At 38.9% G+C, this 25,235-nt stretch overlaps 1 protein-coding gene across 2 annotated transcripts in view; it reads left to right on the top strand.

The window, feature by feature from the left end:
• The window catches only part of MYO6 (myosin VI), a 117,795-nt gene that overhangs the window by 51,989 nt on the left and 40,571 nt on the right, over positions 1-25,235 (top strand). For both annotated transcript variants that reach the window (XM_053461088.1, XM_053461087.1), the window contains exons 13-19: positions 9,647-9,804; positions 12,040-12,131; positions 17,573-17,645; positions 18,727-18,854; positions 20,405-20,500; positions 22,272-22,442; positions 24,064-24,102. In XM_053461088.1, coding sequence (XP_053317063.1) covers positions 9,647-9,804; positions 12,040-12,131; positions 17,573-17,645; positions 18,727-18,854; positions 20,405-20,500; positions 22,272-22,442; positions 24,064-24,102 — 757 coding nt within the window. The remainder of the gene's footprint in view (positions 1-9,646; positions 9,805-12,039; positions 12,132-17,572; positions 17,646-18,726; positions 18,855-20,404; positions 20,501-22,271; positions 22,443-24,063; positions 24,103-25,235) is intronic.

Raw genomic sequence — 25,235 nt, 5'->3', positions numbered from 1 at the left:
AGGCTAGAATTTTGTTTAAATTTATATTTTTTTTAAAAAAGTTTTTTGTTAATATCCCATTAGAATGAGCTAGGTTCGGGGGCACTGTGCGGTTGCGAAGGACCTTGGCAGAGCTTTAGAAATGTGTCTGGTCCGATATAGCCCAAAAACGAGTACTCTCCCGGCTCTCTCCATCGCTGTGTCACACGGTGGGTGCAAACAGTGCAGTCGGTAGTTATCTGCTAAGTGCGGATGTGGTGATTGTTATTGGGAACAACGCTTACGCAAGAAATCACCTCGAGACACTATATACAGTAAATAAGTAATAATTCTGTCATCCTGTCAGACAGTACAGTACTATGCGAGTGCTAGCATCTTCCTCGACAATTATGGAAAGTGTCTGATAGTATAGACAGAAGGCAATAAAGACATAAAAAACAAATTTAAATGGCTTGTTTGCTTTAATGCTTTGGTAGACTGGTGGTCTCATTATCCTGCTTTAAAAGGCACAGCAAAGGTTTTAGAATCTATTAAGTTCTGTATGTATCAGTCTTTGTGCCCAGGAGTATTTGTATGTATGTATGTATGTATGTATGTGCGTGTGTGTGTACCAATGGCGGCTGGTGGGTAATTCCAGTGGGAGTTCACATGTTGCCTTTCTTGCATAGGCAGGCAGGCAGGCAGAGAGGCTACATCAGGGGACAGGAGGCTTCATATTAAATAAATGTTTATTTTAATACACTTATTATTTCTATTTAATTTAGATTAAAATGGATTTTTGATGTATTTTGCAATTTTGCGCTTGGGGTTTCACATGCGCATGTGCTTCTGTGGAGGAGCCTCCACTGGTGTGCACACACACGCGGGCTATAATGTAAGCCAGACAATAGGAATGCTCAACGATATGAATATAAGTCCGTTTAATAGCATAAAAAGTACACATTATGAAGATGTCATCACGGCCTCAGCAACATTGACACCACTTCTTTCTTAGATCCCCTAGCATTTGGTTGCTGCAATCTGATTTAATCCTGACTCACTGTCTTGATGTAGTTGAAATATATTTTGGTAAAGATATAACTGCCACATTTCAACTGGCACTTTTCTGTTATAAACAAGCCCTTTAGGATCTTTGTACATACCCAGAATTTCCCCTTATTTTTATGAATGTTGTTTCTTCATACTGTGTTAATGGCATTTAGTAGTAAAAAAAAAAATTGTTGCAAATTGCATTTTTTATTGGATATGTGAAATCTTGCTGAATTACCGTATTTGCTCGATTATAAGACGACCCTGATTATAAGACGACCCCCCAAAATCTGAATATTAACTTAAGAAAAAAAGAAAAAGCCTGAATATAAGACGACCCCAAAGGAAAAAAGTTTTCCCAGTAAATGTTAATTCATGTAAACTATTTTTTTTAATAAAAGCTATGATTGAGAAAAAGATTTTTTTTGTTTTTATTTCTTGTATTTTCCAACCTGCCCCCCTGTTACGCACATCTGCCCCCAGGCTTGCCACTCCAATATGGCACTGTGGCCCATGATATGCCTTTTAACCCTCTATATGCCACTGTGCCCCATGGTATGCCTTTTGACCCCCTATGTGCCACTCTGCCTCCAGAAATGCCTTATACCCCTATATCCCATTCTGGCATTTAGGGGGTTAAAATGCATATTATGGGGCAGAGTGGCATATAGGGAGGTATAAGGCATTCCAGGAGGCAGAGTGGCATTAAGGGAGTTAAAAGGCATTGTATAGAGCACTCTGCCTCCAGAAATGCCTTATACCCCTATATGCCACTCTGCCATTTAGGGGGTTAAAAGTCATATTATGGGGCAGAGTGGCATATAGGGAGGTATAAGGCATTTCAGGAGGCAGAGTGCTCTATTAAATGCCCCCTTAACGCCACTCCAGAAATGCCCTATGCCCCCATTTAACACACACACACACCCTATACCCCCATTTAACTAACTAACACACACACACACACACACACACACACACACACTCACACTCTCTCATCCCCCTTCCCCCGCTCTCCCCCCTCTCTTACCGGTGCTTCCAGCCGGGGCAGCGGGTTGACGTCGCCTTCTGCTGCAGCCGGAAGGAGGTGTGGCTAGCAGCGGGGGTTTGTATGCGTCCGTCGCGTATACTTTCCCCGGCTGTCAGAGATCAGCTCTCTGATCTCTGACAGTCGGGGAAGGTCTATGCGACGGACGCAGACAACCCCCGCTGCTAGCCACACCTCCTTCCGGCTGCAGCGGACGTTGTCTACGCGGATCGTGTAGACGTCAACCCGCTGCCCCGGCAACACAGAGGAAGCAAGGAAGCACCGTTAAGTGTGTGTATGATGGGGGGGGGGTCGGGTGAGACAGGAGGATCCAGGTCCCCTGCAGCGGTGCGGGGGATCTGGATCTCAGTCTCCTAATCAGACCTCTATTTGAGGTCTGATTAGAAGACGACCCCGATTAGAAGACGAGGGGTATTTTTCAGAGCATTTGCTCTGAAAAAAACCTCGTCTTATAATCGAGCAAATACGGTATAATGATTTACAAAAGTAGCATTTCACCAGGAATACTTGTTAATGACAAGGAAAATGAAAGAAGGGGGCATTCTCCTATAAAGGTCCCCAGAGTAGAAAAAATTGGCCCACTTTCAAATGTTATGACGTGGAGTTCCGCCTTTGGCCACTGATGTGATAATTTGCAATCAATGACAATATTGTTCCAAAGCACAGGCTTAAGGATCAAACCGCGCTAATCGTTTAGATTTACAAATAAGTCACATATTGGCTGTACTTGTTGTTTGCTTGCAGCCATGGTCTTTTTTTTGGGCGCTTTAAATATGCCTCCATCCAAACTGCAGGCATCTATTATTTTCTTTCCTGCTTATGTTGCCACATTACAAGGGTATGTGCGAAGAGTCCTACCTTCAGGGCCGTATCGAACATGGCACATTAGATAGCTTGGCAGAGGGAACCTGGAATGCCATGCAGAGCTGACTTCAGTTTGACAAGGGTAATTTACGGCACAATTATAGCTTCACAGGCATTTAGAAGTAAACATTCAATCAGATGATTAAGTAGTGGGAAAACATCAGCTGCATGGATACATAGAAAGTAAAAGCAGACAAGAGCCAGTTAACCCATCTAATATAAATCATGCCCTCTTACTGCTTGGAACAAGGAGATACACAATTTTCATCTGAGAATCACTAAAAAGGCTTTGTTGACGTTCACCAACGTACGTAGCTAAGGAGAAAGAGACTGCCTTTAATGCTTGCATCTGCTTTTCCTGGTACTGAATCCCTAGAGGAAGGTGTTCACTACCTGGCAGCGCCCCATGCTCGTGTTTTGCTTGCCTACAGAGTTAAAGGGAGACTTTTTCATGAATCTTTTATGCGGATCCGGAGCTCGCTCCCTTTTGTTCCATGTGCAAGGCAATAAGGGATGGGGCATTGCTAAGGGAGGCAGGTAGCCATTCAGGGTGGTATGGTTAACCCCTATTATGGGGTGAAAAGTGGGTAGACCGTATGGAACTGTTTGGGAAGTGGGGAAAACCACTTCTCCGACACGGAGAATAAATTATTGATGCAGAGTCACACATGATACCACTAGCCTCTATGGAAAACCTTGAGGGTTCCCAGGTTCTGAAGACAAATCTTATTTAGCCATATAAACTGAGACTTGGGAAGTTTCAGATTTGCCCTCCATGCTAGAGAAGAGGGGTTTGTCCTCATAAGGCATAGTTTGCCCTGTGGGATGAAATGTTTTATGTTCCTTCAGCATACTGGTTACTGAACAAACCTCGTCACAGCCAACTGGCAGGCCTAGTCTAAAAGACTTCACAGCTAGGTCTTTTCCATTTGTTCCTGATTTGCGCCAAACAAGATATGGTCTTGAGAGGAAGTTAGCTGTTCACTGGAAATGGTGTTCCCCAGGGCAGCACATTTAGTTCCATATCTTAATTATTGCCAAGCTTATGGATCCTCCATATTATGATTGTGTGGCTCCTAAAGCTTTTGTTTATAAATACATTGACGCTCATACTTTTGGCTGTTTCTGACCTTAGTCTGATGTTACTAAAGTTTTCTGTAGGAGTTTGGAATTGGAGCATTTTGACAGCAGAATAATTTTTTTCTTTAAACGCGAGTATACACAAACTCATATGCAATTTCACATTTGAACTTGCTATGTAACTAATTAGCTTGCTTTTCCGTGGGTTTCCCTTTTGCGCCTTTGGGGACAAATTGTTGTTCGAGTTGGAAGTTAATTAGTAGTTATACCCTTCCCTTCTTGTTTCCCTCATCTTTGCTACCCAGAGAATATTGATAATATGAATTGCAAATGGAAATAAATCTGTCAAATTTCAAAGCTTCATTGGCTTTTCATCAACACTTTGGCTGAGGAAAATACAGTTTCATCTCCTGGCTCACAGACTTAATGTGGACAGTTTGAAGTTTACTGATGAGAAAGGATCATTTGCAGATTGTGTCCTTAATGCCTCTTCTAAGATTATTTTTTTCTACTTGCATTTGCTTTTTTCCCCCTCTTTCTTTTTCCCAAATGGTATAAGAACAGACATGTCAGTGCACTGAAAGGGTCAGACATTCCTTCTTAATACACTCTGACTTGTTTTTTTTCTGCCGTAATATTGGCAGACGACGGCAATATGTTATTTGGGAAATCTAGCAGAAATGGAAATGCTAGCCATTTTAAGTTATTTCATATTTAAAGTGGGTCAAAGTAAAATGTTCTCTAATGACATCATTTACTAGTTTGTAAGCGAACTCTAAAACGTAAGGCATGTATCATACGGCAAAAAAGGATATATACTGTATCTCTCTCTGCATGACGGCTAACCCTGCATTTAGTATACCAGTATATGTGGTGCTTCCGAGATAATATAAATATATATCACTGCCTTCTAGCACAAGTATAAGATGGTAATACAGTGAGAGAATGAAAACATGCGTAGCATAGAAATATGGCTATCCTGTACATAAGACAAGACCATGGAATAAATAAGGTTTGAGGTCTTCACAGGGGGACAAAGTAGGCAGACTAGATGGCTGATGGTTCTTATGTGCTATCAAATCTATGTCAATGTGTGTTGTGAGTAAGCTGATGAATGAGTAAAAGCATGTCGGCTGCACGGGATTGTAACAGGAGTAATCACTACCAATATCTATGATCCTCTTTACTGATCATTTTGATGATCATAATATATACTATATCATTTTGAAGATCATTTTATATATATTGATAATTTTGGTTGGGGGGCTGCCTTGTGCCACTAATTGTATGTCTTTTGTGCCAGTGTTAGCTATGCGTAAACTGGCGTATGCATCCAGATTCCAAGGACTAACTTAAAGTCGAGGGCGAGATTGTAATGTTCTGCTGGGATTGTCGCTGAACATTTTCTTACTCTATGCACACCTGAACTGCTCATCCTTTGATAGCTAGCGGAGTGCCTCAATGACATTGGTGCCTTAGATTACATAAAAGGACAGGCAGTGAATCACCATAAACCCCGGGGATTAGCCTTGCTGATCTGTGATTATCAGGAGACACTGTCAAGGTACAGTACTCTATTTATAAGAGCCCTGTCACTCCTCGTTGCCACAAGATACATTGGCAGGCGCTTACTGGAAAATGGCTGAATAAATACTGTTAACTAATAACATCAGCGCTCCTGGATTCCTTTATATTAACGTGCCTTATATTACGATGTAGGCAGACTTGTTTAGAATTATTTTTACAAATGTATAGTTATTTAAACTATAGTTATTTAAAATCTGAGTGCTTGACTCAGAATCAGCAATGATCATAGCAATACAGCATTTAATAGGTTGCAGTTATTATCATAAATTACATTATCTTTTTATCAAAGACTTAGTATTTTGGAACTTTTGTTGACGGTTTTAGATCTAATTTAGACCTAAGTGTTACGGCGGTCTGTAAATGTGATTTTGCCGACCTCTCTAGTGCCGGCACTTCCATAATTAGAAATTAGCACCACGATGGGCTTGCGCTATTCACTTAGTCTAGGCAAATATCACATGCTGACGATCATGCGCCAGCTAATATGGTATAACGAAGAGATATAGCGAGGAAATGATTCTTGTGTGTGTGCATTGCAGTGATAAGGTATATAGAGTGACGTCTGTGCACAGATTATTCCCACTTTTGTTCTTTTTTTTCATTTCCACGAGCGATATCGCTTCAAGATGAATGATTTTGAATCTTTGTAGTCCTATTTCATATGATACATCAATTTAAAGTTTAAGAGAAAAGTGGGCTGCTTTTAACTGTGCCTGCTTTCCGAGCCGCGGGAGGTGACTTCTGCAGTGTTGTATTATGAATGAGTCCTTCAAGCACAAGGACACATGTATGGCATCTGTTTAAATGTACTCAAAGGGAAACACGCTTCCCTATGCTTTGTTTACGCATATCTCATCGTATTGTAATAGTTTGTTTGCCGTTGGGGATGTAGTCCGCTACGGATCCCGTTGTTGCTGCGTTGGTCACACTCTTAAGGTGACAGCACATGTTCATACCAAGTGCTAATTCCCCCCCCCACACACGCACACATATACACGTTTTATTTTCCATCTGTACTCTGGGAAGAGCTAAGATGTTCATGAAAACATGAATAGTCTTCCCGACTATTACAATAATAATATTTAAAAAAAAAATTATTTGGTTATTTTAATTTTTTTATGTATATGCAATATATCACTACATGATTGTGCAGTTACCTGCCAATATATCTGTACAATATATCTGAACTATTTATTTAATGGTTGTTTTTTATTAAATTTTCCTGGAATAATAGAGTTTTTTTAATTTCGATCCCTGATTTTGAGTTAGAATTTTTTATTTCTCTAAAATCAGACCACCGCCCACTTTTTTTCACTGGTTTCTTGGTGATAAAAAGGGGGGTAGGCTGTAGCAATCTAAGGCCTGTCTTTTTTATTTTCTTTTTTGTAATCTAGGAACCAGTGAAGGAAAAAGAAACTACAAATTATATAAATCCTTTAGGTAGTAACTTTGGTAAAAGTTGGTAAGTTTATTCCTTTTTTTCAGTTTCAATGACATTTTCTCACATTATTATGGTGCTGCACCTTGGAATTTTAGAAGCTGAGGTGTCGCTTTAAGGTTTCTTAACTTGTTTCTGTCATACATAGTATTTCAATCAAGGAGTTGAGCAGAACTCTGACCTTGGCTCACGGGACCTATGCATGAGCTCGATGTGCTGGAACAGGGGGGAAGTTGGCTTGCGAGGGCCAAAGAGGGTTTTGAGGGAGCCCGGCTTGCTTTTTACAGGCCAGCTCACCCAGCTGTAATAAATAGTTACATTTAAGCAATTGGTTTATCTCGTATTGTTTGAGACATAGTCACCCAGATGACTTTGGTCTCTAGTCCAGACCCAATGGAATCCCACAGGCCACCAGTGTACCTTTTTGTGCTGGCATGCATGAAGGTACTGATAGTTGTGATAATAAAGTAGGGGCTACAGGTAGGAAGGGGTCGCATTAAGGCAGAGTGGACATTGCTACGTTTTTTTAACCTGCTTTTTTGGTTCTTGAACATCCATAAAACCTTAGCGGAGAAGCTTTTGCTTGATTTTCCAGATTTCCACATTTACAGCACAGTTAAGTACTGAAGCATGAAATGGCTTTGAATGGTGGCGAGATTTGAGCTTTGTGTTTGCCACTACTAAATGGCATGTAAGCTGAAATTGCTCTGGAAACCACAAATGCATTAAAGGACTAGCAAATACTTGATTACGGAGTATGCTTTTCCCCCCAGGTGTGAAGGGACATTTCGTATTTCACAAAATGTCATTTTCATTGATAAGTTCCATTGCCTCTCGTATGTAGCCAGTAATTATGATCCAAAAACATTTTTGATCTAGGCTTTCGGGGTTTTGCCATTGACAAATAGAGATGGCCATCATGACGATACTTCACTCCATGCCCACCGCCTCATGCCTTGTGTAACTTTCAGTATGATGTCATAACACACATTTTACAGCACACCATGCCACAAGCAAACAAAAAAGTGAAGTGAAGTGAACTATGTTCTGAACACTATACTCCTTTTGTACAGCGCTACGGAATATGATGGCCCTATGTAAAACCAATAATAATAATAATTGCATGCTTGAACAAAAGTAGGCTTTTTTGACCATCCCGTATACTGAGGAAATATTTGCCATAACATTGCGGCTGTTTTGAAGCATATAGTATTGCAAATAATTTTACACAAATGGGTCCGAATTAGAGTTACTACCTAAAGGATTTGTTTTAATCTCTAGCGCTTTAGGCAAAAGTTACATAGAACATCTGAAATTCTTGCTGAAAAAGTTTCAATTGTTAAATCTGAGACGTCGCAAGAGCCGCTAGACTTATGGGTACATAAATTATACAGCCAGATAAATTCGTCGCGCGGCCACTTTGTTAGTCCTTTCTCTCCCTTGATTGCAGAAGTTGACACGTTTCATGCTTTGACATTTCAAAAGTGTGGATTCTCAAGAACAAGACATTAGCACATTGTCAGTTCTAAGATCCCTCTATAAATTATTCAAACAGGGCTTAAAGACGTGATTGTGTAGGACTACGCATTATCTTTGGAAATAAAAGTTTGTGATTAGATATTTACATCCACGTTCTTATCATTTGTAACGCTCCGTAGAGCCGTAAAGTACAGGAGCTTGGGACACTGCTTTATTCTGGTTGGTGTAACACCAAACAAATTCTGACACTGAAAATCGCCGATCAAAGGATTTGTTTTTAATGCCGGCAGTGTTCCCAAGTACCATTTAAGGCTGTTGTTTTTATGCCGTTGTAGAGAGTTGTTGATCCTTAAGGGGGGCCAGTTAACTCCTTTCCTGTGAGACAGTTCGAAACATATTTCTCAGATTATTTGGCACACCCAGTGTGTACTAGCCATTATGTCTAGGACACCATCGCCAAAAGTGCGTAGAATGCCCATAAATATTACTGAGAAAGGCTCCAGACAGGGTGTAAATGCTGCTAGACACCCTGACAGCTATATGTGGAACTGCAAGTACACACACACACACACACATCCCCCACACACACACATCCCCACACACACACATCCACATCTCTTTTCCTATTAGGGATAGATTTAATTAAAATGAGTAGTTTAAGATCAGGAATGTATCTGCTCCTATTCTATAGAGCCTAAATATTAAGGGAACCATTTACAGTTCCTTACTGCCCCAATAAACCACCCCCAATATTAAAGTACTTTAAGAACCATTCTTCAAAGTGCCTGTAGCGTTTGCCACATCAGTGCTGGAGATTACTGGTGGAAAGCGTATCATATTCAAGGAGATGTGGTTGTCCAAATGCACTTTATACACAGAAAATACTGAGTAAAGGGGCAAATGTATATGAGGGGCTTCTACAGAATGCTGCATTTGCATAAAGGGGCACACCGGACATATAAATTGTGAAAGCTATTTAGGAAGCGTATTAACGTATGAACTTGTGACTAGGGTTTCGCTGTAGTGCTATCTTGCCAAGAAATTGTTAGCATGTCCACATTTTGCCATATTCTTAAAATGTAAATAATAATGGCTTTTGTTACAAATAGACACTCACAGCTGTTTCTGCACCATTTGTGTTCCAGAGTCCCACTGAAAGTGGAGCAGGCAAACAATGCCCGAGATGCTTTGGCCAAAGCAGTGTACAGCCGGCTGTTTGACCACGTGGTGAACCGGGTGAACCAGTGCTTTCCCTTCGAAACATCCTCTTTTTTTATCGGCGTCTTAGACATAGCTGGATTTGGTAAGTAATCTCACTTTTCTTCTTCATCCACCATTGTTTGTATTTCTATCGCTCCATATTTTAATAAAGTAAATTGTTTAGGGTGGGGACTTTTGTCGGTGTTTATGGTATGTCTATGTGTTCTTGCCACCATGGCTAATCAGGGCCATAATACCTGTAAGGGAGTCTAGGCAAAAGCCTACACTACCATGGTTTTATAGGGGACCACACATATTTCTGCCCCGCACATGTAAAGTGCTGCCCCCTGTAGTATGCGCGATGTTTGAACTCATGGAAGGGAAGCTAATACTCAGTAATACATCTCATGCCAGCGTCATGTGAAAATTGTATGTCTCCTGGAAAACACGATTGACGTGGCAACCCTACATAATGGCAATACCAACATGTGTATATGTCCCATCCATTTAGTTACTTTTTCTTTATTTTCCGAATATTTTTCCTACACCTTGGCTTTTATTTTAACTAAAGCAGTGGGTGGCAGCTGTCTTCATGTGTAGAATGTAAATGCAGTCTTGTTTACGCCCACGGCTGTTTACTATTCGTTCATCTTTAGGTTGTGCTTACATTTATATGATATTATTAATCATAGTAACTATTTTTTGTCATTGAAAATGTAATTACAACAAAGGGTTGCAACATGCCCTTTACCGACAGGGCGCAACTAGGTTCACCGAGTATTCTGATCCCTGACAATTTGTTCGCTACCAGTACATCAGTATAATATAGAGCCGAAAGGCAACAACACCACATTATTTTTTGGAATTTGATGTCACAACTTGCTAATTGAAAAGCAATCCGTTTGACAGCTCCATCCCTAGACATTCGTCTGTTCCTCGTAAATAAATTTTCATGAGGGTGCATGTATATATTATTCAGCGCGTTTGAGAAACCCTTTCCAATTACAGTGTGGAAATATGCTAGCTGTACAGGTTAGAAGGATATTCATTGTAGGTGACATAGAGTGGGCAGTGTGAAGTCCCTGGGTACGTTGTATGCATCAGCCATGAGTGTAGTGGAGTTGTGTATCTCTAGAGCATCATCTGTGGACATCACCGTACAGTATAATGCATGTGCTACCTCCCGTGTGCATTACTTTCTGCTCCTTATTATCATATCCTCTTTCCACATCACACTCATCCTTGTATTTGATGCCTCTCTTCTTTTGCCGTGCCCCACGGGATTAATGTTAACTCTTACCTGGCTTTTAATGCCATCTGTATACTATCGGTAATGCAGTGGGTGTGCACACGGATATGTAAAGCTCTTATGATAGAGGACTTACAGATCCTATCTATCTATCTATCTATCTATCTATCTATCTATCTATCTATCTATCTATCTATCTATCTATCTATCTATCTGTCTATCTATCCTTCAGGAAAAATCCCAGTATAGTTAAGCGGTGGCTAGCCAGAAATATGGCTTTTGTAGAATGAGACTTTACAAGCAGGTATTCCTGCTTAATGACATTAGTAAAGGGGAAGAACACTCATAAAACCTACTCTTGTACTGGATTGCAGTGTAAGAAAAAAAAACCACCAACACAAAAAGGCATCTCACAGAAGATTAGGGTTAAATTAATTTTAAAATGACCCCAGACACCAAAGCAAGATTGGAAGCTGTAGAATGAATGAAGCAATCGCAACATCACACCTAATGTGCCGTTCTAATGATTTTCTTAGAAGACGACCTATGGCCTCCTGCCCCGTACACTACATCACCTCTCTGTTGTTACTGTGCTGTGACCTTCCTGTTGCCTGGGGAGAGAGGGACTCATTTCGTTAAGAGTGATGCCCCTTGGCAGCACTGTAATGTCCCTTGTAAAACATATTAAAAAAAAAAAAGGACGAAAATGAAACCCCTCACTTTTATTAACCCTTTGAGTGTCGCTGTAAGGGGTCAAGCATCACAAAACGGTCGCTGGCTTTCATACTGTCACATTTTTCACGCTGTAGGCTCACAAACACATCAGACAAGATTTTTCTTCCAGGCTTCTTTCAGACAGTTTTCTGTATTAGCACAAGTAAGCTTAACTTTGTTTGACGCGTTCCCAAGTGGGTATCTTCATCATGGAGGCAATATATGTCCTTTTTTGTTGTTGTTGAGCATCTCAATGTACTTGTAGAATTAATGACAGTATCAGCGGTTGCTTTACACCTTTATGTGTATCTTTGCATAGTAAAATAACGTTGTTATACTGAAAGCTGACTTTTTCCTTCCCTTGTCTTGTTTCAGAATATTTTGAACACAACAGTTTCGAACAGTTTTGCATTAACTACTGTAATGAGAAGCTGCAGCAGTTCTTCAATGAACGGATCCTCAAGGAGGTATGAAGGAGATTCCCGGCTTATTACCTGTGGAACACAATAAGTCTTAACTAAGGCCCCTGGGGGCGTCCGTATAAATTTATTACTAGGACAGCTGCCCAACTTTGGGGATACACTAGTTTATTTATACACTGCTACGTTCCTCTGTGCCATCATGGGACACCTAAGGCGTTCCAGCTGCTGTACCACTTCCCCGATGCATCGCTAACCTTTTATTAGCAGAGCACCGTGAGAGCTGCAGTCTATAGCCCGCATAGTGCTAGAGAAATCCATTCTCCTGTCACAGGCATCATTTGAGATTATTTCCGCTCTATATTTCTAGATCGTTCTACTTAATACCCCGTTTTTCCTTCTCCAGCCCATCTTTTCCTAGGCATATATCAATGTACTTTCTTGGATGTAATGTCTCATCTTGTTTGACCCTCCTGCCCTTTTTTTTCTTTCTGGTTTCCCTTCATTCAATTTATTCCATAGGCAGTTACCAGGCTATCACTGCGCGCCTCCTCTGGCCTATCTTTAAGCTCATTAACTATTAGTTATTACAGTCCGCCACACATATGTCAAACCCCTTTCAGCTGGCAAATGGTGATATCTGTAATATGAAAATGACGTGTAGTGAATACAGATGATTTAATTCATGGTTCAGTCAGAAAATTCATCTGTAAGGACGGCGTTTGACCTCTCTTCTAGACATAGATTTTACCTTCTGCCTTTTTTTTTTGAGATCATTATCCTGCCATTTCATTTCCCTGGGTTATTTTCCACCTGAGGTGGAATTTTGGATGAGAGATTGAGAATTCTGATCCTCTCCTATAGCCCCGTCATTCTCAGCTTGCCAGAGCTGAAAATCACCAGCGAATTTATATTACAAACCCTGTGCCATTCCTTAAACAGACAAAGGCTATCAAACGCTGCTTTACAATCATTTGTTTTTTCTATGCAGCGATGGACAAAATGAATACCAGTTTCTATGACGTTATTTGATCCAGAAAATGTAAACACGTGGGAGGTTTCTGGTTTATTATTCACTGTTTAATGTATAGCCTTGCACGTGTTTACAATATTGATTGATGTAGCTTGAGAATGCGAGATCTGTGTCCCAGATGTACAAATAACTGGTAGCCATTGAAGAACAGTCTCCTAATATCCCCCAACAGGCTAATACAGATGGATTTGCTCTTTCTATGGAGTGATCACTAATCAGTCTCCAACCCTTCATATACCACGAGTAATGAATGATTGTGAGGGCTGCTGTGAAAGTGTTTTGGGGGTCTTTCATTGAGGGGTATTTTGAGTATGAACGTAAACGTCCAAATACTTATTAATGTACTGCTCTGAATGTTTTATTGAATTCCTCGTGGTCATTTGTGGTAGAGTAGATAGATACTCCATGGAGTATGCCAATAACTTGAGCGCTATTAAGTAGTAACGAGAACACTGCCGTCACCCTGGAAGCAACTTGTAGATGACCCTGGCTTTAGAGGTCTAGAACTCTTCTTTCTCCAGGATCTCAATACTTATGGTCTTTTCTTCCACAGCTATATCTTACAGGTTTAATAATTGATGGTTCCTTAAAATATCAAGAAAAATAGAGATTGCTAATAATTTAAACCTCCAGGGCCCTCAGTTTTATTATTTGTATATATTTTACAATGCGTTCCAGAGCATAAGGCCAAGTCATATTTTTCCTTGTGACCTGCGTAGGATTAAGAAAGATTTGTGGACCGTCGCGCTTCTTCATTCAGCGCACCACTTCTCTTTAAAGCGGGGTGCTTCTGTTTGGTCGCAGTAACCCATTTGTGTAAAATGTATGAAGACGTACATATGTTATGTCTAATCAGTTCCTGCTGTGCCCTGTGTAAGCCATGCGCACCTTGCTCGGGAGCGATTGGACTTTTCACAATGCCTGGGAGCTCGCTGCAGACACAAATCCATCTAGACAGGAACCATCGGCAGTAAAGAATCAAAACAAGCTGTTCTGTGACCGTTCGGCTCAGGGCCATGAATGATACTTTAATTATTAAAACGACAGTGCATGAGGAATAAGATTTCAGGATGTATATACTTTCATTTCCGATAGTGACACCTGCTTTCAGGCTTTAAGAACTTGACTTGGTTCTTGGTGCTATTCCATTCAGACAAAATGTTAATTGCACTCCTTAATATTCAAAACGAATACAGCTTAGCAGATCTGCCATTATATTTGTTTATTCTGAAGGTTTAGTCCAGTAAAAACAACAGCGAACATGACAATTAAGTGTTCCCATGTAAGATTATGGATTAAGCAGCATTTTGCATGAGTAACACATTATTCCTGGGGAAATATTTGGCACCCAAACTGAGAGTAATGCTTCCGATGCAGTAGTATTAAATTGACCAGAATAGGTGGAAACGCAGCATAATATTGTATGTAAACATAATGAAGAGATGGAGAATTGAGTTGACAATACAATTGTGGAATGTAATTTATTTGATGCTGGTCACTGACAATAACCTTATTAGAACACCGCTGCAGAATATGATGGCGCTATATAGAAAAATCAATGATAATTAGAAACCATGAGACTGAATTTGCCCATACCTTACATGCTTACTAAATGGTCTTTTTAAAGTTATCTACAATAGTCAAATTTGTCAATAATATGATTTGCTTGTTTTAACAAAATATTAATTGCAAAGGAACTGTAGTTCTGCTTGCGGACCGAAGCCCTCGGAGTCTACCTCCGTGCCTGTGTCGGTAACTCATCCTACAGTTGCTTATCATTATGAATTTTATCATCTATAGGACTTAACAGGCCTGGAAATGTTCAAAAATATAAGCTTTATTTAATATAAGCTTTATTTAATATGGTATATTTCAGTTTTTGATTCTATGTATATTACATGTAGGCGATTTTTGAAGATGTCCTCCAAATTCTTTTAGCTTGCAAGCGCTCTCTCGTTCCCAAGTGGCTTATGTTGGGTGGTTGAAAATAGACGGTAAAACCAACGCCGCCTTTAATACTGAGATTTCGACATTTCTGAATGTGACGTTCATATTGCCGGCATTAAACTTCGTTTCTTTTATCCTTCCGATATTAAACATATGTTCTCTTCCATTTGGAATACGCATTTTCCCCCCACTAAACTCGATTAGGGATATCCACAGTGTTGATTTCTGTCAGCGGCAAATGTCTTTTCGAGAGTACATCAGAAAATAAAGAAGGTTTGCGACGTTTAAAAGTAATATGCCGCCGCAGACATTGATTTCGTGCAAAATGTGCTCGATAAACATTCTGTTCTCTCTTTATGTAAGAACACTAAAGCAGGCTTTCTTCAGAGGAGGGAGGGGAATTATTTTACACAGTGATTCGTGAGTCGGAACAACAATCCGGCTTCACCTTATGCGCGCCGCAGAGATATGTGCTGGCATCGGATCAGCAAAAAGGCATTTTATTAGGCATAACCCGTGCTAATTAAAAAATGGCTAAACATAAAGAGGAATTTAATCAGGAACAAAAAAAACCGAGGAACTATAAAATGCTATCTTGGTTAAAGCGGTGAGCGGATAATAATGTGTAGACATTAAAGGCTGAAGCATTATACATTTTTCTCTAGTTTGGGAAGCTTAGGTTTTTTTCTTCCTAATTGAAATGTGCCGTTATAACTAAATATGTTATTAGAGACATCGTTCCTAGTATCGTTGCATGCTCGGACCCTTCCCAGAAACAATTCCTTAATCAAGCAAAATGTTGCCTTATTAATTAATTTTTTGTTGTTCTTGGGAACCCTTAATTGCCATGTGACACAAACGCAGGTAGTGATAGGTCGTTGCCGTAGACTTTGAAAAAGCTTCTTAAAGTATGTTGTTTTTATGTGATTGATCCTGCAGCAAAAATAATAAAATGACAGACCTGCCCGCACATATTTGCTGATTTTTGTTTTTCTCTTTCTCGTATTCTTTTTTTCTAATTTTGTGTTTGTATTATTATTATTATTATTATTATTATTATTATAGTAAACCCAACAATTAATGCTTTTATATAGATACTGTATGATGAAGGGGGCAGCAAGGTTATTAAGACCGGCTACTGTATAATGAAGGGGGAAGCAAAGTAATTAAGAACGGCAATACATGTCCCCCCTCAATAGAAATGGAATAAGTATATAGTGTATTTGAACAGTGTGACTGCGACCGCGCATGAATCAAGTATTGAACATGAAATCATGTTGCCGCTGTGTTGGCTTCGTTTCGTGCATGCCTGTTGAGGACAAGCCAAATAATATGCTTTGCCAGTTCTCTCCCTGTAATTATAAGCAGGAGAGCACATTTTGGGGTTTGTTGTGTACATAGCAACGTGACTATGGAACCTGTGAACTAGCTTGTTTCCTTCCATCTGGCGTATAACCATCCTTAACTTCATCGCTTTTACCGGATCATACACTTCACAGTTCCATACGCTAAATAAACTCATATAATAGTGTTTACAGATTACAATAAACAATATATGCGCTCTGTGTTGTTTTCATTATTTGATGACTAGTTCATTATTAATAATTATACAATTTTAGTGCGGTTCGGACAAAGAATAGTACTTTTTAGCCATAAAACAGACTTTTTACGATATAACGATCCAGCTCAACCTGTTCTTCCGGTGTATCTGTATGTATTAGAATATTTGAGCCACCGGTTCTCCGTGCTTAAACCTATTTTTGTCTCGTGAAACGCTTTTTTAAAATGCCATTTTTGTAGAGCACCCATTTATAATGTTCTGTTTCTTCATCCCAAATATGTTTGTAGGCAACGTTTAATCAAATAAACCAAGAGCCTTATTTGTCAAAATGAAAGCAAACGGGCCATTGCTTGTCCAGCAGCGGCGTTATATTGAAATTATATGATAAATTGAAAACAATTAAACAAAATAATAAAAAGTGAAACAAAACCTAGCCTGTTTGGAACAGAATTGTTTTAACCGCAAATAAACTGTCTCTTGTCAATGATTACGATGCACCAGCCAACCTGTATTTTATTTCTGCAATAAATGTTAATTGCAATACATAAGAACCCTTATAAGAGGTGGCATTTGGTTTACTAGTTAGGAGAAGTCTGCCCAGAGAATGGCCATAACTCAGTAGAAGAATTTTATATCCCACCTATTAAGGGCTTTTCAAAGAATTCTGCATCCGTGTGGCTGCCTCTTGGTTTTGCCACTCCATATGACATCATGATAATATATAATAATAATATATATTTCCAGGATTTATTATTTACACATGTTTACCTTCTGTAAGTTATTAAGTGCATGGTCTAACCTAAATATATAGAAGAACAGAATTGTATATTGATTTATATTATTGTGCTTTGAGAAATGTAGCTCTTTAAATGGAAGGTTGCGAGTACAGAGAGATTCTTACGGAATTCTGCTAGAGAATTGCTAAATATTTTTTCCTCCTTTTCATAGGAACAAGAACTATATCAGAAAGAAGGTCTTGGTGTAAATGAAGTCCATTATGTGGACAATCAGGACTGTATAGGTATGGCATCTCAATCATTAGTTTTGTCTAAATATCTTTTATAATTCCATACCGTCCATAAATTGTAGGAAAAGCTAAAAAACTGCTTTAAAATTCTCTATTTTTTTTTAATCTAATCTCCATTTAAATGTTCTTCTCCTTATCCATATTTCTTGGATGTGCTTGAGGAGCCATTAGCATATTGAAAAAGCAACCTATTCCTAATTTAGAAGAGTTTAGCACACTGGAATGGTTAAAATGCTGCCGTGGTTTTAATTTCCTCTCTGTGTTCCTGAGACAGATGTGCAATTCTCTTTCCAAAGATAATTATATGGCGGAGGAATCCTTAGCATCTCAACAATGTTCCTTTAGCATTGATAATGTATGCTGCATAGTGCCCTACCGCGTATGTGTGTGCATACCCATACGAGACTGGACAAATTTGGGTGTAATTTAAAAGCCAGACAGAGAATCTTTGGAGAAAGCTTAAATACCAATATACAAATAGTTGGCACTAAACTAAACAGCACTAAAATTTTAGGAGCAACAGAATCGTTATAGTAGAAATGTTTCTGGGAAGTTAATGGCGGATTCTGTTGTGAAGTTTATAGCGTCTCATTAACCATGCTAGGCACATTTTCAGTTCCGATACCAATTTCTAAAGTTTTCTAGAGTCGCCTTAACTTTTGTCACTGGTTGTTTCTTTGTATGGGAGGGGGAAAGATGGCCGATGTAGGAATATTTGAGGGCAGGTAAGAGGGTGAAGGGAGGTAGGGTTTTGCTTCAGGTACTGCTCTGATGGGCCGCTCCTTTCTCTTGAGAGTTTTACTTACAATTATGAATTGTGAGCCAAATGAGTTTTCTGCATGTGTGTTGTGGGTCGCTATATTTTAGTGCTTTATGATGGTCACCCCCACTCCTGCTGCTCTCCTACTTTGGCCAAACCACGACTAAATGTACTCTCTCTCTTACAGTACATGCTATGAAAATATTCTGTCAACAGGAACATATGCTTTGCAACCGTGCAAGTTGCAGATTCTATTTCAATCAGAAACATATTGAATTAAACTAGAAGTTGTGTGGTTTTATCCATTTCTTTTAGATATAATTGAAGCAAAGCTAGTGGGTATCCTTGACATTTTGGATGAAGAGAATAGGCTCCCACAGCCAAGTGACCAGCACTTCACCGCTGCGGTGCATCAGAAACACAAGGACCATTTCCGTCTCACTGTAAGTAACACCGTTATAGCTGGTTAGGGAACGGAGCGTGTGCCTGGATGGGGAATTGTCTGCCCGGCCCGGCTTGTCTCACACCACAGCAAACCTTTGGTTCCAATCATGAGCCCAGTCGCAAAGGAAATGTGCACTGGGAGACTGTAAGAGCCATCTCCTAAAATGATGGAGATTTCAAAGGGTATACAGTTTTGTGTTTCTCCTTTTGAGAAATTCTTCAATGAGGATCACAAACTACATATGTTTTCACCCTTAACTTCCTCTTGTAATGTTTGGGATTCCAAAATGTACATTGTCAGGTTTATAGAACAACAATGGGGTAGTAGAAGCATTAATAAACACTCATCTACAGACACCAGACAAACCAGGAGGCTTGTTTTTTACCTCAGAAATCTCATGGTGCTGCCACAACCACAAGGGATTCTGGGTAGGCACATGCAAATAAGGTTATCAATTATCACCATTTGCCTCTATATTCACTTTATACATGGGAGGGTTTTCCATCACCTTTACCCACCATAACTTATGCAATAGAATAACAATGGAATACAAATTGGAAATAACTCTGGTAAACAGCTATCTACTTATGCCTCATTTTTTAAAAATATCAGGCAAAAAAATAATTGAAGCTAAAGTAGATATGTAATCCATAGGGAGGGGATAATTAAAAAAAGGTTTGCAATAGGTAATAGTTCATATTTACAAACCATCCGTAGAATTCTTATCTTACATTGGAAGCAAATTTGATCAAATACTTATTTAAAAGTTAAAGTCTATATGTCTGCGACTTAAAGAGTAAATTCAGATTCAAGTGTGTGCCTCCTTCTTATCTTTACATAACAAATAAAGTCCCTGATGTTGGCGTCGATAAAGGATAATTGGACTGCTGCCGTACAGGATGCTGTGTTTAGGAGAGGGTTTCTTCAGTAATGAAATATTTTTTTTCTGATTGTGCATCCAGGAGAAGCCTTTTTGATACTAATCTTTAATTCCGAGCAGCAAGAGACTGAGCTCTTCGTAACTTCATTTCTACACAAACACATATTTTTGCGTTATGGAGAAGTTGCATTTTACAGTCTTTTCGCTAACCCGGTTTGATGGAAGGCTTTTCCTATCCACTTGCTTGGAATAAGTTTATTATACGATGCTAGAGGAGGTGCTATTGTTATTAATTGATATTGTGCAGTCAAGGCAGGTCTAATATCATTAGAGGTTTTGTAGGTTGTGCCTGATCTCTCATAGAAATACAATATATAGTTAGGCTTATGATCTTGACCAAAGTGTACAGCATTTAATGACCTATATTAACAGCATAAGCAGATAACTGGGGCCGAAAAGTATTAAGATATTTAATGCATACTGCTTGACATGGCAGAGAAATCACAAAACACAGGGATGGGATAAACCCACGGGAATGAGAAGTGAGTCTGCTTTAAGCCTGAGTTCACCACTTAAGTTCAATTCTTGTTTGGAAAGTTATTTGCCTCTTTTACTTGCCAGTTTTACTCCTTTTTGCATACACTAATTTGAACACATTCCTATTGCAGATTCCCAGAAAGTCCAAGCTTACAGTTCACAGGAACATCCGCGATGACGAGGGCTTCATCGTCAGGCATTTTGCTGGAGCTGTGTGCTATGAAACCGTAAGATGTGTTTGGCTGCTACTTGATCTTTGCAATAACGTACCTGTTTGTTGTATGCAGTGATATAAAATTATTACTTAAAAAAATACCTGGTAAATTAATTAATAAAAATATAACAGTCAGTGTACGACTAACCATTTTCAAGACAATCCAATGAACTTCTCAAAGAAAGAATGCTATATATGCATTCAGGGATTTCAGCTTGTGTGCCGTGTTAATACATTTCCCCCGTACAGCAAACCGTCCGTGGTTGAATAGCTTATGTTCCATTGAAGACATGCCTCAGGCACAGAAAGAATGACTTAATTTGAGCATAGCCATAATTGATATCTAACAATAAATTCTACTCGCAATGTGCCTTTTTGCTGTACCTGAATTTAATAGAGCCTTGTCACCAACATATCTTTGGCATTCTTAAATGTTTTGAAACTACCAACATCGGCTGTCTGTGCTGGGTCACTGTCTTCTTTAAAAGGTACCCGCTATTTGGTTTAAAAGCTGAGGACCGTGACAGCAGACGAGGGCAAATAATGTAATGGGGAGATAACATTATATCTAAGTTGAGATCGTTGTTCCCATTGGATAAACAGGACGTTTGTTTCTTATAAAAATGTATATAAAAAAAAAAAACTGCCAATATATTACATGGGTTTATACTGAAGTGTAAAGTGTGAACTGCTTGTGACAGATCTGCTTTACAATGCCATTGCTTTATCCCCTCTTTTCCTAATGTGCTTTTATTACCAAAATTAGTTTGCATAGACTGCTAGCATTGCAGCTGCCGGGAATCTAAATATGTTGTCTATAGTTAGGAACAGAACAAAAGCTTTGGGTGTGTTACGATTCTTATCACGTCCCAGACTTGAGTGTATCCAGACAAGACCAATGTATTCATCTGATGAGTACCGTCGCTAGACATGTTTTCATGGCTGAAGGATTCACACTTTTTTTTTGTTCAATAGCTCTTTATTTCAAAAAGAGAAAATACAAAATATAGCATCAAAACATCAGAATCTACAAATATCTAAAAATATAATTCGGTGTATATTAAATGAATTTACATATGTCTGAGTAGCCGACAGTAGTGGAACCCGGTTTGGTCATTGGCTGCTGTATTGCATCTTTAAGGTTGTAATGTGTTGCTTCCTTGTGCATCCCATTGTTGTAAAGAGTGTTTAATTTAGTATTTGTGGCCTTTCTGGTAGCTTGAAAGTGTCTCACCATTCTCCTCTAACCTCTATTATCAATGAGCGCTTTCAGCCCAAACAACCATCCAAAACAGTAGTAGTGTGTGAAATCCCAGGAGATAAACTGTCTCCAAGATGCTACAACCACCACATCTGGCATCAAAAGTCATACTATGGCCAAAGCCATTAATAACATCCATCTCTGAGGTTTTGTAGAACAAGAACCAAACCTCTTGAGCACATCCACACGTTGAGTTGCAATCCCATGTTTTTATGTTTGGCTATTTGCTTTAACAAGCAGTGGTCCTTAATGAAGTTGCCACTGAGTGAATATATCAAATTTTGATATCTAAAAAATAATAAGTGTCACTAAATCTATCCATACTCAGTTTAGATTAAGTCTACTGTTAGGATACATTTACTATTTCATGTTGGTTAGCACTGCTATTGTTATTATATGCTGCAATCTTTTGTAAAAGTAAAACAAGCATAACGTGAATTTCCAATACCCTATCGTTTTTACGTTTCAATTAATCATAAACAACCAAGAATATTGTTGTGTGATTCTTTTTTTTCTTTCTCAGACACAATTTGTGGAGAAAAATAATGATGCACTACATATGTCGCTTCAATCTCTTATATGTGAATCCAAGGATAAGTTTGTAGGCGAATTATTTGAATCTGCCAATAACAATAAAGACTCCAAACAGAAAACAGGAAAACTTAGTTTCATCAGCGTTGGCAACAAGTTCAAGGTACAGTATCCACAATACTGCAAAACAAACTATTTTCTACAGTTATCTTTTAGTAGCCTTAAGACTCCAACCAGCATTTCACTCAAGTATCAACAATGAGGGCTGCATGTTGATAGAAAAATGCAAATATATTTTTAATCCAGATAATTATATGTCCTTTGTTTGCCTGACAGTGTAGAATTTAAGAAAAACAACAGGGTCTTTGAGTACAGAAGACTTATGGTCTGTCACAACTGACCTATAAGGATATGCATGTTGCGACATTAAGAAAATGTATACAATATCATGCATGAGCTCACATATGGTTTTTTTAGGCCGTCATTTGTATAAGGCCTTCAAATCTGCCAGCATAGCTGGTATTTAGAACAGCAGCAGGAATTTGTCCAAGAGAGCACTCTCCTAGAAAACAAAAGAAACAACAATTAGTAGACGTGTGAAAAGGGGCCAGAAAACTATTTTTCCAACATCTTTTCCATCTTCTATTTTCTTTTTTTCTCTCTTCTCTCCATCTTCTATCTTCAATCTGCTATCTTCAGCCACATCTCTGTGGACAAAATCTGCTTGTGGTGACGTCCTCTCCCCTATCCTCCCAATGGAGGGTGAGGACATCACTTAGAGTTCAAGTGAGGGCAAAATGATGGTGCTTTAGGTGGCGTCCTCTCCAACTATTGGAGGCACAAACAAAGATAGCATATTGAGGACAGAAGTGTAGAAGACGAAGAGAGAAGAAAAGATGGTGGTTGGAAGGGGTTGGGAAACATTTAGAGAGAGTGAATAAGAGTGTGACAGTGTTAAAGATTTGCTCTCATATATTGACAACCAATAGGTTAACAATAAATGTACAACTGAAATTAGGAGGTTATTGTTTTTTCCTGATGTTCTTAACCGGTTCCCATTAATAGCCTTCCATAACAGTGGACAGAGATAGCTTTTTAAGCTTTAATAAACAATTAAGTGCCACCCTACTCCATACATCATACTTTTAAAAGCATCTGTTTTTCATTCTGCAATCTATGTATCGTAGCATGTATTTAGTGTTAAAAGTAGCTGTGCATAATACACTTTTTCATTTCATTTGTCATTTCATATAAATGTTGTGATTCAGAGACAGCCTAGTGCTGTGGCAGACCAAAATCAAGTCATAAGACACAGCGGGTATTTTTTAGCTTGTCTCTGCAATTCAGAAAGTGTGATTTAGTGCCTTCGGCTTCACTCTGGGACTGCTGGTGTGACCCAGAATGAGCATATGTCAGATTTTTTTTTTATTATTGTATTTTGTATTATTATTCTTAACAAAACTTTTAAGTAAGTTGAAAAAAATGGGTGCCATTTTTCCATTTAGTGTTTTTTTATGCTTCCTTTACAGACAATAGTTATAAATACAGCTATTCATCACTTGGATAGTGAGTAGCAAAATATGTATTGCACATAAACGCATATGTTTAAATGTAGCTTTTGTGATTCTCTTGTACTGACTGCACTTCCATGATATATACGCAAACCATGCACTGCTGATGTTTAATGCATGTGTCCGTCACCATGCTGCATGGATATCTGCTGCATTGCATGGAACTCATTCATACAGAAATGTTTATTAGGTTTTCATTCTCTTTCTTTACAGACTCAGTTAAACTTACTACTTGAAAAACTCCGCAGCACTGTAAGTAAATTATGCCTGCTTACGTATTCCAATGTCTAATGCATTTGTTACCTTCTAGCTGGGTTTGCATTGACAGGGAATGCCGTTATTACCAACATTCACTTTTTAATGCATTTAATGCATGTACCTAGTAACCACTGGGACAGTTTGTAACGTTCAGATTTTGTCACTGCAAATGACCCTTGAGTATTTGGCTCCTACTTAATGAACTGTTGCATTTTACATATTGGCAAGCAAGCAAAATACCTTCTTAATGAACTATTGCATTTTACATATTGGCAAGCAAGCAAAATACTTTCTTCAGGAACTATTGTAGTTTATATATTGGCAGGCAAGCAAAATACCTTCTTCAGGAACTATTGTAGTTTACATATTGGCAGGCAAGCAAAATACCTTCTTCAGGAACTGTTGTATTTTACAAATTGGCAGGCAAGCAAAATACCTTCTTCACGCCAACTTATATTTTGCATATGAGCAAGCCTAATAAAATATATTTATGCGAATATGTCTAGGAACAATTCTGTGCGTACCAAACAAAAAGTCAATTTAGATGAAAACACCTTCATTGTGTAAGGGGTGTGCAGCCCCTTCATGCTGCAGCCGTTTTCATCCGATTGGACTTATTGCTTTGGTATTCATGGCTGAGATGCCTATGGGGTGGAGCGGCAAGACAGGGGTAAGCCCACCCGGTTAAATGACATACTAACTTTATATTGCAATTCCATATCTGCTGAAGTACAGATGAGTTATTTTTATTATATAAAAACAGTTCTGCTCTAAATTCATACAAATTCAAAGCACTTAATAATTAAGTGATTAGAGCAGTGCTGCCCAACTCCAGCCCTCGAGGGTGGCAAACAGGCCATGGTATAAGGATATCCAAGCTCGAGTTCAGGGATCTCAATTAAAAAATGTTTTCAGGCAAGCATACACAGTATTCCTGGCCTGTTGTAACCCCTGAAGCATGGAGTCTTGCAGTGAGAATATAGAAAAAAAATTGTTAAAAAAAGGGAATCAAATCCCCAAGGAACGTGCCAAAATTAAATAGAAAAAAGGCTTAGAAAGTCTATACAATTATGAGCATATGTTTAAGTTTGTTTATGAAATAATGGTAAATAAGGGTGAAAATTGTA

This window comes from Spea bombifrons, chromosome 3 (assembly GCF_027358695.1).
Source record: "Spea bombifrons isolate aSpeBom1 chromosome 3, aSpeBom1.2.pri, whole genome shotgun sequence".
NCBI classification, from domain to species: Eukaryota; Metazoa; Chordata; class Amphibia; order Anura; family Pelobatidae; genus Spea; species Spea bombifrons.
Note: the sequence above shows the minus strand (reverse complement) of the source record. Positions and strands in the feature narration are given on the sequence as shown.